General features: G+C 32.3%; 1 protein-coding gene across 1 annotated transcript in view; it reads left to right on the forward strand.

Annotated features, from left to right (window-relative positions):
• LOC132731938 (microtubule-actin cross-linking factor 1, isoforms 1/2/3/4/5-like) overlaps positions 1 to 14342 on the forward strand; it is a 134014-nt gene that overhangs the window by 34815 nt on the left and 84857 nt on the right. The window contains 16 exon segments of the mRNA XM_060718232.1: positions 374 to 707; positions 2319 to 2396; positions 2902 to 3063; positions 3397 to 3429; positions 5841 to 5945; positions 6484 to 6579; positions 6823 to 7092; positions 7561 to 7623; positions 8102 to 8193; positions 8682 to 8971; positions 9433 to 9590; positions 10212 to 10372; positions 10769 to 10907; positions 11186 to 11376; positions 11602 to 11758; positions 12453 to 12536. Of these exon segments, the coding sequence (XP_060574215.1) occupies positions 374 to 707; positions 2319 to 2396; positions 2902 to 3063; positions 3397 to 3429; positions 5841 to 5945; positions 6484 to 6579; positions 6823 to 7092; positions 7561 to 7623; positions 8102 to 8193; positions 8682 to 8971; positions 9433 to 9590; positions 10212 to 10372; positions 10769 to 10907; positions 11186 to 11376; positions 11602 to 11758; positions 12453 to 12536 (2413 nt within the window).

Here is a 14342-nt window from a genome sequence, read left to right on the forward strand (position 1 = left end):
AATGGGGAGTTTTTACTTCAATTTATTGAATATGTAGGCAGACTTTTATCTAAAGTATTTACTTCTTTCATTTCTTAAGTCAACAAGGGCCCTTTTTTTGGTTAGTTTTTCCAAAAATATATTTTTTTTATATTTAAGATATGTACCTTTAATATGTAATATTAAAGTAACCAAAATAGTTAAATTAGTATTTTATGAAGTACTGAACAGTGCTGAGTTGATTAATTAGGCATGAAGTTCTGGTTTCATGTTATGAAAAAAATTATATTCCTTTTAATGCAAGGCAAGGAAATGATTTTCTCTAAAATAGGAACTTTCTGTTGTTTCTTGAGAATGATTATTTTAAAGAACATCAATTATCTTTTATTTTCAGAGTGTCGGCTTTAAGATTACGGGTCTCTCAGTTACGCACAGAACTTTTTAGCAATGTGATACAAAAACTTCTTTCAAAATCCTATGTTGAAGAAGGAATAACAACAACACGGCGCCGTGAAGTCGTCACAGAAGTACGACTAGTAGAAAATAACCCATCGTTCAGACATGTGCAACATTGCCTACAGTGGATCGAGGCAAAACAATTAGCAATGGATATGCCGGATTATGGTATGGATGCACAAAGTGCCCAGGAAAACTTTAAGGCATACCAAGATGAACACGCAGAAATTGTAGCGTTCAAAAAGGAAATTGACAAGTGTATAAATGATAGAGTAAGTATTAGAAATGGTTACCCTATCAATTTTGAAAATGTTAAAAATGGTCGTATTGGTTACCCTATCAATTTTGAAAATGTTAAAAATGGTCGTATTGGTCGAACACAGTGAAGTAACGATAAATCTGAACATTACTAGATAACTGACCATATTTTACTGGAAATTGTATGAATGAATGTTTCCAGAATGTAATAGAGAAGTAATTTTAAAGCTGCACATCACCAGATTAGTAACGTAAATTTAATAAATCAAAATTTAATGAGCTTTATTAAGAGCTTATGAAACGAAATTATCATTTATTTTAGCATCTACATTGTATATGTTTTTCCTCTTGTTTGGTCGAGATATAACTGAATATAATATTTCAAAATGATGTTTTCTTTTGTGCACAGTTTCTGAGTAAGGACTAATTTTGCACAATAAAGGCTATTTTTGTGATGCATATCTGAAACCATTCTCTTTGTTCACATGACAACAGTTTTGCTATTTTGAATACTTTATAAATTATAAATTAAAAAATGTACATTTGGATGTGTGCTGCTTTAACAGTTTGATAGAGCAATGTGAACAGAATGTCAAAATAGAAATAGATTTTTCTTATTGATGGTATACAATAAGTACACACAAATACTAAATAAAAAAAATATAAAAGGTGTTCAATATTTTATATTACAAGAAAAACATCAGGATGATTTATGATCGAAAAAAATAAAAAGAAGGGCTCATTACTTTTGTGTTGAGATGTACCTTCAGTTAATAGCCTTGAAAATTTATCTTGTTTATTCATTTGTATTTTGGTATGAATAAACTTTTATTTAAATCTAACATGCAGAGTGAAATAAAAGTTTTATTTTACAGTTTTTAAAGTTTAATTGGTGAAACATAACAATTTAATACCATTTCATGCTGACACTTTTACTGTCAAATTTGCATTTGAACTTGTTCATCAAACTGATGCCCGATGTATTTAACAGGGATTGTTTTATCTCATGTTAAAACATGTTTTTTATCAAACTGCCTTTGCCCTTTTGATAGATAAGTAGATGCAGTGTAAAATGATTTGTTTAACTGGAATGAACAATGTGAATTTGTGTTTAAAAAAAAAATGGCAGTCTTTGCATTCAAGTGGTTTAACCAATAACCTGGTGAATTTATATAAAAGATCTACCCAGCTTGAATTTGGAACAGTCTATATAATTTGTAAGGGATTTCAATATTGAAATGCATGTATTAATATTAAGGTACCTATAGTATATAGAGCCTGGTTGGAATGCACGGAAATACTTTGTACTGGTGGCAAAGGCAGGTGAAAGGTCAAGGTCATTCCTTGAATTCATATCACATACCCTTTATTAAAGTGGATTTGAATTGTGACATTGACTTGGGATTTTTTCATGCAATAAAACTATTTGGCTAGGTTATGGCAGTTTAAAGGTTCTACTTTACAAATGAATTGCCAGCACTGTTGTAGTATTCAAATTTTGCCAATTGTCATGAATGGTTTGTAATGGCTATGTGACTGGTATAGGGGAGGTAACTGCAGTCACTTATAATGACTAGTTTGAAGTGGAGAAACAATATTTTATAAAGTTTAATCGTTTATTACAGAGAAATTTGTCCCCTGATGAGCAAGATCTTTACACAGAATGGCTGTCCAAGGTAGAAGTGGCCTATTCCTTACTTAGTGTAAGTAATCATATGTTTTGTATATTTAATGATTTAGTTGATGACACTATGATTAGTGGTATTTGACCTCCATTGAGGGTTCAAAGTATGGAAGTTGGCAGTAGCCATCCAGAAATGGAATGCTCTGCTGACATATAGCTAAGATATGTTAAAAACTTGTACTTGGCCAAATTAAAATGAGGGAGACTCATTTTAAGACAATATAGGTAGATATAGTTTTAACTAAGAATTCCATGAAAAATCTTTGAGTTTGCACCTGAATCTGAATTAATAGTAAATCAGAGATTTTAAAGTGAATATCATGACTGTATGTTTGAAATCTCAAACTGTAATATGCAAGATGTTTAGATGAGTTGTCTTTTATATTTATCCTGTTGATAAAGTTGACTTTCATGTGATTAAAATGGTAGAATTTCACTCCTATAGCCAGAGAGGATTTATCAACTAGTGGACATCTTGTTTACTAATTACAGTCTATTTATATGTTGTTGAATTATAATTCCAGAACAACTCCAGTCGGAGAGTGAAGGGTCTAGAGTCCCTAATAGATTTCCTTCAAGCTGCGACACAGGAGCTGATCTGGTTAAACGAGAAAGAAGAGGTGGAGGTCACGCGTGACTGGAGCTCAAGTCGATTGAACGTCCCCACAATCGATGAGTTCTACAAGGTATATTTCAGAGTGTACATTACATGCTAAGATAAATTAACATTATATATAGAGAGAGAGATAAATAAGCAAGAAACAAAAATAACTATTTCAACATTAACTTACTATTGTGTCTTACTTATTCAGAAATAGAATTCATTCCTCATTCTTGTCCAATATTCTTGGACATGTCAATATTGGCTGTTTGGTTATTGATTCCGGTATTTCATGCCAAGTCAGCTAATACTTTACAAATGTAGGCCTGATAAAATATTGATTCATTAGGAAAGTAGAGATTAAAGTTTAAAACTTTTTTGACACTTAATGAAAGTTATTGACATGTGAAAATTGTAGGGCTATCCAGTTTTCGGACATAATTTCGGACAGGTTAGAAAAGCTGTGGTGAAGGAATCCTTATGGGGAAATGTCAAATTATTGCTTCAACAATTTTGTTTGCATATTTTTAAGAGTCATTTATCATATTGGGTTGTCATATATCATACTTGATTGTCATATATCATATTGGATAGTATAATTATTATGAGTGTTTCCATATTGAATCAAAGACTGAAAAAATGTTGGGTCACTGGCAAGCATGTTATATAATGATAAATATTACGAAAAAAATACACTTTGAATTCTTCTTATCACATGTTTGTGTTTCCTTCCTTGATACAATTATTTCATTTCTATGATTTGGTTTATACAGAATTTATTTTAATTCAATTGTGTAGGATGTGATTAGCTTATAGATACACCTGAAACCAACCAGATAGGGTTTCAACCCACGCAAATAGGGATCCTTAGGTTACCGGTACTAGTCTAGTAGTCTGACACTTTAACCACTTAGGCATGCCGCCACTTTGTATGATTTACTTTTATTCCATCCCTATAAGCTTTGTGAAAAAATATATAAGGTCTGCATTACAGTGAGGTTTCATTATACCATTTCTCCACTGTTGTTGATAGAACAATGCGGTGAACATGGCTGATATTTTTTATGGTAAAGATTAATGTTATAAATTTCTTAATCTTCACTGTTGTGGGTACGAATCCCACCTGGAATTTAAGATTCTTCCATGTAAGGAAGCTATCCAGGTAGCTTATGGAAAGTTGATGGTTTTACTCAGGTGCTTACTAGTGTTGCGTCTGAAGTTATGCATGGAGAGGTACCCTCACTAAAGCTAAATAGTGGCCATATCAATTTTACAGTGTTTGTGAGACTTAAAAAAAAAACTTGATTTGTTGTTCAATATAGTGCAAAAAACAAACATCTTAATTGGGTAATGCAAACATGTGATAAGATATACATGTATATCTAAGAAAGATTAATGAAAGCATGAACAAAGAAATGTAAATAAGTTAACAGAATGACAACATATTCTATACATAATAACAATATATTTTGTGTACAATAACACCATATTCTATAACCAATATGTGAATGAAGCAGAATGGTTCAGTATTATAAAGTTTTCAAAAAGGTAGCATGGACAAATGAACTTCATTATGTTCATTTTCATACATGTGATGTTTAAGATATTAAGATAGAAATGAAAAGAAACAAATGTATTGTTTATTGTGGAGGCATTGTGCCTTGAATGACATACCATTAAATGGTAAAAACCATTGAAAATGGTAAAAACCATTGAAAATGGTATGACTTTTAAACAATAAAAATAGTATGAACTGTAAACAATGAAAATAGTATGACTTTTAAACATTTATGGAGGATGAAAACCTTGCTTAAAAAGAAATGTCTGTTTCATACAAGATCTTTGCACCCAGCTTTTGAGCACTATTTAAAGAAAAAGAAATAAAACCACACCAAAGATATAGGTAGGAGAATTGTTGCATGAACCCTTTCATCCCAAATGCTGGTGGTGTCACAGACTTGCCTATGTCACAGTTATAAAGCCAGGTCAGCTGTCACATTTGTGCAGTTTGACCAGGCTTCACAATGTTAGCTGCTTTATTTTAGTATTTTAATAAGAAAACTCTGCACATAAACATTGAACTGTTCCAAATTTAACTTTATTGAAGTATTTTAATAAGAAAACCCTGCACATAAACATTGGATTGTTCCAAATTTAATGAGGGAGGAGTCCATTCTACAAATTTAGTATGGTAAGGGTTAAAAATGAGTGTTGTGCAATGAAGAAAAGGAAAGGATAATTATAGGGAAAATATACTGAGTTAATTAAGGAAAACCTATACTTAAAATTTGTTTTATCTTATGAAATTGACTTGTGTTATGTGGCTTCATCAAGGAGAGGGGTTTATGGAAAGATGTAAATTTTAGAATATGTTCTTTTATTATGTTAATTGTGTTTCTTTTTATTTTGAAGATTTTTTTCAATTTTTTATCTTTATTTTTTTTTGTAAATGGAGAAAGGTTCATACCTACACTACATGCATGCATTTTCAATCAATCAGCTGACTTTCCAGTGTGTGATGGTTGTTGTGAAAAGTATTGGTCAATAAAAATCAAATCATTTGTCTCAAAATGCTGGAGAAAATAAAACTTCTGATTGGATGGTTTAGAATTTTGAAATTAGCCAATGGTGGACCACCATTTCAAAACCAACAATAAAGTTATGTCCTATAAAATTAAGTCATTTGCTCATTTATATGATGATTTTTTACAACGGAAAGCATGTAAATGATCTTATAATAAAAAACACAACAACAACTCAATAATGACATGATTATTGTTGTATTTGAAAATCTCAAAATTTTGATAAGATAATTAAAGTTGTCAGTAGTTTACATCAATACAACTTGCTCACTGTTTTCAGAATCTCCTTCATGAAATGAAGGCCAGGGAGGCCCAGTTTAACTCTGTACAGGACCGCGGTAATTCCATGGTCCTTGATAGACACCCAGCAGCCAAAACTATTGAGGTATGTTTACTAAGTTATAGACATATTGTTGATAACATTTCTGTTATCATGTGTTTTGAAACCTCATATTCATTTCAACGGATCAAACCTGGTATTTTGAAGTGGAGAAAACCAAACAAAGAATTATGTCTAAATTTACAACTAGATTTATTGTCCTGCCTTTGTACTGTGTGAAGATTATAGCATTAGTTTATACAGAATTTATTTTAGTTTGATTTCTGACACATGGTTTATGGCCATTGAGTGGTCATGGTTACTTGCCCACTGTAGGTTCAAATCCCAACAGGGACATTAAAGAAGCTATAACCAGCTAGCTTACAGGTCAGTGTTTCTACTCAGGTGCACACTTCTCTCTTATATGATACATGCCAGGGAACGTGAAGGCTTCCTTGGATAATAGAGCAGGAAAAATGACATATAACCATAAGAGAGTCAGTGTGGCTTAAAACCCAACCAAAAAGAATTAAATGATAACTACATGAGAGGAAACAATGATGATTTTGTATTAGGTGAATAATTATTTGTGGATTTATTTCAGGCGTATATGTCCCAAATGCAGTCTCAATGGTCATGGCTCCTACAACTGTCAGTGTGTCTAGATGCTCACGTGAAACATGCTTCAGCCTATTATCAGGTAATCTTTTATGTTTACTTTTCCAAAAAAATAATGCCTTATGGTAATATTTCAGTTATCCAATTCTTATTCTGTTTGACCTTTTGGTAAAGTTGCAGAAAATAGAAAATTTGTACTGAAGATCAGATATGCACCTCAAATATATAGGAAAAACTGAAAATGGACTTTTGTTATTATAGTAAGTCATATGATTACAATGCAATGGCTATAAAGAGAATAATTTTCTCGTTATTTTTTCCCCAGTTTTTCGAAGAAGCGTCAGAATGTGAGCAGTGGATGTCACGACAGGCTGATTCTATAAATATCCGCTACAGTGATGACAGCCAATCAGTGGAGACGTTACAAACATTGTTACGGGAGTTGCAGGAACTGTCAGATGTGATGTCGGAGTACGAGAGACGTGTATCGTCACTCACAATGAGAAGTCGAGAAATCATTCCATTGAAACAAAGAGGACAACCTGTGTTCTCTGAACTTAGATGTAGATGTCTTTGTATATACAAACAACCCCCTGTAAGTTCTAGTTTAGCTGTTTTAAAAGATTATATTTAGGTATCCTTTGAATGTCCTAGATTCAACACCTTCATTGTTTATGTCCTAAAGTCCTGCTACATGTTCCTTATGCAAGAGCACAGTATGATATATCTTCACATTATAGAAAAGTTTTGTTCAAACAAATTTACGCCAAGAGCTTTGAACAAATAAAAATATATCTAAAAATGCTAAGGATATTGAAGCATGGTTACTGCAGGGCAGTATTTCTCATAAAAAGGTGAAATTATATCTTGGTAAATAATTTTTGAAAAAAAAAAAAAAAAATGTGATCTGCATCAAAACCGTTTAATGGATCAAAAGTATCAAAAATTTATAAAATAAAGTCTGTTCCAAAGTAACCAGACATTATTAATCCTGACAAACAATTGGATCACTTCATGTTTATGTTTATTGTATGTAACTCTGAAATTATTTTGACCGTTTCAGATGGTGCTAAACAAAGGTGAAGCAGTGATACTTTTAGACAATAGCCAGAAAATAAGATGGAGGGTATGTCTTAAGTTGTTTTTATTTAAAAGTCTTAAATGATTTTGAAAAATGCCTTTAGACATTTAGTCATCTTTTAACTCATATGAATTCAAGTTTCTGTGTTTGTTGGAAGGGTGTCCAAGCCCTACTAATAAAAGTATACTTAAACCATGTGCTTCCCACGATTGCCGGTTTGAATCCTGCCAGATATGTGACGAAACTATTCATCAGTTTACTTAAGGTCAGTGATTCTACTTTGGTGCTCACTGCTCAGTCATGTATGAAATAATCCATGGAGGGGCATCTAAGGTTTTTATCTGTCAGAAAAACTAGAAAATCACCTTATGATCTTTCCAGCGTTAGTCTGACTTAAAACTTAACCCTAAAAATTTACTGATAGAATGCCTTGTGAGTCAGGTCTCTGTCTCTCAACTCACACCCTACTTGAGCACTGACCATGGACAGTTTTACAAGAATGAAATGACAATTTGTGTTACAGGTGCGGACAATGCGAGGAGAGGAAGATCTTGTACCATCAGTATGTCTGCTATTACCTCCACCTAATTATGAAGCCATAGAATTTGCTGACAGGTAAAATCTTATGTAATTTGTTTAAATACCCAAGTGAGAAAAATCCAGTGAAATTAAAAAAAAAAATTCAAAATCTCCAAATGCTGATAATTATTTTGATGTACTTTTGAAATAATGAGATATATTCGGTTACACTTGCTTAGAAAATATTGAACTTATATTATGTACAGAATTTTTAGGAGATCAATAATTTTATTGAAAAACATCACCTCAGACAATGTGTAGAGAATGGACCAAGGGAGGTAATGTAAATATTGAGAATTGGACACACATAGGAAGTTAATCTAGATAGTATAGCTTTTGAAAATATTGATACAGAATACAAAATGTATATTAGTTAGAAAATTCTCTCATAGTATTTAGAACTATTGTAAGAGTATTGATGTTAATGTATGCAGTAATACAGTGTTTTAATTTTACCATAATGAACAATGTTTACTATAATCAATATCAAATGAAATTATTTTTGGCATCATTTACCTTTACAGGCTAAAAATACAATTTGACCACCTACAAAGTTTATTGAGAATGCGCAAGAGAAAGATGAGTAAGAACATGGTGCTGGGAACCATCAACTTGATACAAGGATGGGACCTGGCTCAATTCCAGGCCCTGGACCCAGTCAGACGTGAGGCCCTGATGCGAGCATTGAATGAAGATGCTACAAAATTGATTGCTGAGGTGGGGGAAGGAGACAGAGATATGAGGCAGTTAAGAGATAGATTAAATGAATGCAATCAACACTTCCAGAACCTCACAGCTGCTGTTAACGAAGAAGGTATGTAAGAAAGTGTTTTATTTTTAACATTCTGATAAATTCCAGAAAGAGAAATAAAAGACAAGAATAGATTATTATATAATTAATTTTCACTTTTTTGATTTTCATATTTTTTCATATTAAATTGTTTTTAGATTCATTAATCATAAAAAATTATTTTTATTTGTCATTTTTATATTCAGTAAATAAAGAATCTCTTATCATTTAATTTATGAAAATATTTTAACTATTGTTTATTTTCTTTCTTTGATTTAATTCATATACAAATTACTAGTGGGGGAAGCAAGTCAATCTAGGAACACTTGCCTACCCTACAACGTTACAACCCATTTATATATGACTAACTTATATAAATATTGTGCAAAAACAAACTTCCAAAAAAAAAAACTTTAGAAAAACAATTACAGAAACTCAAAATAAAAACAAAAACAAAGTGTATATTGTTGATATTTGTAATACAGAGTTAAGGAAAACTCGTGGTCCTGATAAAGAGTTTATACAGAAGCTAGACTCGGTCAGTTACCAGCTGAGCTCCTTGGAACAGGACCTTCAGACTCGCATACAGCAGCCTCTACCTCATGATAAACAAAGCATGGACTCGGCCAGAAAGCAGCAATCTGTAAGTAAAGTTTCTTGTAATATAAAATTTGAACTTTAGATTTATGAATTTAGCATAATATTCAGACCATAACCAATGTAGATTGAGTAGGTTTGTAGATGGGAACAAGAAATGATTTCAATGCTTTAGTACATGCCAAACAAGTAACCACTCTAAAGACTTTTAAAGCATTTAATCATATTTTATTTTCCTTTTCTTTTAAACAGGGACTGTAATTTATAATTATGAGACTATCCACAATCCACATATTTTATTTCAATTTGCAGAATTGACTAGTACTAAGATGCAACTAATGTACCCTGAAAATAAAAAATAGTTGATTTAGGTCTAACTAATTACTTAAATCTAATGTAATGATAAGTAAGAACCTCTTAAATGGATAGGTATCAAGTCCTTCCTAGCAGATTTCAGAAACGCACTGGTAAATAAATGGTAATTCAAGTGGCTGAAAATGATATTAGAGACAGAGTTGTTGTTTATTAAATTTACATTTGAAACTGTTGATTGCCATGTTAAATTCAAGTCTCAAACTGTTTAAATAAATGTAAATTCAAATTAATTATTATTTAAGGAAGCATGAATGAGCATTACAGTATATAACATGTTATATTTGAAATGCAGGATTGGGAAAGAGGACTACAGAACCAAGAAGGAGCTGTGGAGCAGCTGAGACTTGTGCACCGTCAACTCGGGGCAAGTAGTCCACAGACTGACTCTAAAATTCTCTTCATTGATGAGAAATGGGAACAAATGATCACAGTGGGAAATGTTTACGAAGAAAGGTATACCTGTAGTGTGGTGTTGAATTTATTATACAATTTCAGTCCAGCTTTTGTTTCACCACACTCGATGTTTCTTAAAGCACCTTTGTTAATTGACTTTTATCCTAAATATTTGATATTTGGTATCTTAATAACTGAAATTTGGCATAAGAATTGTTAATTGTATTTTGAAACAATGCAGTGAAAACGTTGTTAGCTTGACTGTTAAAAGAATAGGGAGATATTGTACTCATCACTGCTTCGCTGTCACAACTTGGTTAAGTTTTGGTGTGACTTATAAATCAATTAAAACAAACAAACTTACATAACCATTAATTTTATAGTCATTTATATTGCATTACATGTAATGTAAAATGTTATGTGAATAAAAAATGTTTTATTTGTTTTTATTCACAGATTGAAGAGTTTAGAATCCTGCCTGAATAAAATGGACAGCCTCTGTGCCTTCGTAGCAGACCAGGAAGTGACCTTGGGCTCACAGGAAGGCATGTCTTCCAACCCTCGTGCCCTGGCTGCCCAAAGGGATGAGTTACAGGTAATCATTGTTTAAATGAAAGATATCCTATTGTAGGTTTATCAGTAAACACTAAGATATGTAGTTCTGGATATATGTCTTTAATGAAATTTTAAAATATTTGCCTAAGAATTGTTTTATTTGTGCAGTTTTGAGTTAATTCTGGTGGAAATAAATCTCTGAGGGCATGATTATATTAATCTCTATTTAGTGAATATATGTAAAGTTAGTTTAGAGAAAGTATGTTTGAAATTTCTATTGAGAGATTAGGCATTGATGATGTGACTGAATTATTTCAGACAATAAAAACCTCACTAGAACACAGACAATCAATGCTGGCAGCACTAGAAGATGATCTGACCTCATTAAGAAGTGCTGTTGAGAAGAGTCGACCTGGAACGTCGCGACATCATGACGTGGAAGACCTCGAGAAGAAGGCCAGTAACTTGACAACTAGATGGAATAATGTCAAAGAACAAGTCACAGAAAGGTGAGCATAATATATCAGTTATGTTGTCTTGATTCAGATAAATGTTTCTTCAGTAAGGTGCTAAAGTTCAATTCTGTGTCAATCAGCAAATTTAGAGTTTTCATCTGTAACAACAAAAAATCAGTTTAACCCTAGTTATAATTTTGTGATCTTTTAGAAAATAAAAACTTGTAATTATGCATAAATGTTCTGTATCTTTCTTTACAATGAAATATTATAATACAGATTAAAGAGCATGACAGATGCTGTAGATTCTCTGACTCAATACACAAATGGTTTTGCGGAGGAGCAGGAATTTGTTGCCGAGACCCAGAGCAAAATCAATGCTCAGTCACCAGTGTCGAGTGTTGAAGATGCTAAACGATCTGTACAACCTGCTATGGTATGATATCTTTATTAGTAGGGCGTCCCTCTTCTAGTGGTTAAGGTCATTGACTTCAAACCTCTTGCCCCTCACCGCTGTGGGTTGGAATCTTGTCAAGGACTTTGGATTCTTTCATGTGAGGAAGCTATCCAGCTAGCTTACGGATTGTCGGTGGTTCTACTCAGGTGCCCGTTTGTGCCTGAAATAATGCACAGAAGGGCACCCGGGGGACTTTCTCCACCAGTAAAGCTGGAACGTCGTTAATGACCAATACTGTGTCGATGTGACATAAGACCCAATCAAACAAACAAACATATCTTTATTATAACAAATAATTTAATAATAATCAAATGTATTGTAAAAAAAATTGTATATAGGAATAAAAGTTAAAGAATTGTTTTAGTAAATATTTAAGTCTAGATTACTGCTATGCCAGAAACATTTTGAATCTGGTGTTAGAATCTTGCCAAACACGTTGAATTCTTTAGAATGCTACCCAGCAACTGTATGGACAACCATTGTTTCTTCTAAGGTGCTGTTTACTGTGTGAGATAAGGCATGGAAGTCACCTTATGTCTGGTTCTTGCCCCACAACTCCCAACCCTCGGATAAAAATTAGCAATAAGAAACTTTTTGTTGTTTGATTATTTTCTTTTTGCTACAGCAACTTTAACTTCTTTCAGTACTTTATTATTATAATCATTATTTTCAGTCGATCTATAACTCGCTTGGAGAACACCAACATCAGATAGAGGCAGTAAACAGACATGGTGGACAATATATACGGGAAGCAAAGGTACAAGGAAATTCTCTAAACCTGTATCACTGTCGATCGCTGTATCATTCTGTATATAAATCTCTGCCTTTATGATGTGACATGGTTTGTTGTTACTTGTAGCATGAAGTTGAAGTATGGTTTGTATGTCATGCTACAGTGATATAACTTGTAACATATGTTGTATAAGCAATGGATCAGTTTGTATAGGAATGAAATTTGTTTTATTTTGTTGCTAGTGAAACTTATATATAATTCTTTGATTTCTTTCAGTTTTATTGTTTTGAATGACTTTTTGATGGCCAAATAAGAGTTTGAAGAAATAGTTTAATTTTCTGTGATTACAAAATTTAGATATTTTTGAGATATTTTCTTTCTGTATTGGTTCAAAATATTTTGGGAGAAATATGAGTACTTGCTTTTGCTGGGAAAAAGTCATTCACACAATTTGTTCTGCATGTTTGAAATATATACAGGACCATTTTCAGCATGAACCCTCTCCAAAAAATAGTGTAAACAAAGCTATTTTTAGGTATTTTTTAGTTTCAGAGATAGATAATTTCGAATTGAAACATTTTTTCAGGGTAAAAGGAGTTTTTAATGTCAAGCTATATATAAATACCAGTATACATGTATGTGTGGATGTGACAATGCAAATAATGTTGTTGTTTTTGTTATTTTTGGGATATTGAACAGAAAATTGACACAGCCTCTTTTTGGCCCAGTGTCAGTTTTGTATTAAAATCTCCAAAAAAAAATCTTTTTCTTGGTGTGGTGTATCATTTGTTACTGGATATTTTAATACCATTTATAGCATTGTTATCTTATAAAGGCAAAATGTTCACCTTTTTTTCTGAAAGAAAATTTTTAATGAAAATTAAGTCCTGATCCGAATTTCTCATTTTTAGTGAGTAAACAATTATTTCCAAGTATAAATGATTTTACGAAAACAATAACTCAGACATGATTTAGTTAATATCTAACCTAGTTACCCATGGTTGAGTTATTTTAAGTACAAATTTCTAGTTCAAAATGAAGGAAACAAAGGGAACATATTTGCCTTACATAGTTACATAATGATAGTTATATATGATAATGAAACCTTGCTTGCCTTCAGATATGCAGGTCTAATTTTTTTTGAGACCAAAGCTTTTTTTTTTACCTTTTTTGTTTCAGCACTTTTATTGTTGTTGCATAATCACTGTTCCTGCTTCATTCCTAATTCTTTGTTCCGAGTTTAGAAGTCTAATCTAACCTTGATAAAGCATCCAAGTGTCATTGAGTCATCTCTTGGCACGCTGCCATTTTCTGTCCACTTTGCATGAATGTATGTACCACCCATCTGTAGTTGGCAACACCCACCAAGTGTGCATTTGTGGCGTGACTCCGCCTACCTATTGTTGACTCCGCCTGCTACATGTTTACTCACCCAATCACGAGCATTATAGAGGAGTATAGAGGGCGCTGTGTTTGCACACATATCTTGCTTGAGAGGTGGGAAAAATAATATACGCAGTAAGTAATTATATCTATACATCAGATAAAAAACGATGATAAGTAATTTTGTAAAAGGCATATTAACAAAAGCAATATTGGAATTTTATAACAATATGTAATAAATCAATAAAGAATCTTATTTTTATGGATATTATTTTATTTTTGTAAAGATTTATTGAGGTGTATCGTATAATTCAAGTGCTAATATTCTACATTGACTAACCTGTTATGTTGGTTTTGCTTCTAGATATTGCATGTCCCTTGTATACACAACTCTTGCATGCTTTCTAACCTGTCAATGTAACAAAATTGGAGAATATATTCACATTT

Source organism: Ruditapes philippinarum, unplaced genomic scaffold (assembly GCF_026571515.1).
Source record: "Ruditapes philippinarum isolate M1 unplaced genomic scaffold, ASM2657151v2 ctg10_1_1_1_1, whole genome shotgun sequence".
In the NCBI taxonomy this organism is placed as follows: Eukaryota; Metazoa; Mollusca; class Bivalvia; order Venerida; family Veneridae; genus Ruditapes; species Ruditapes philippinarum.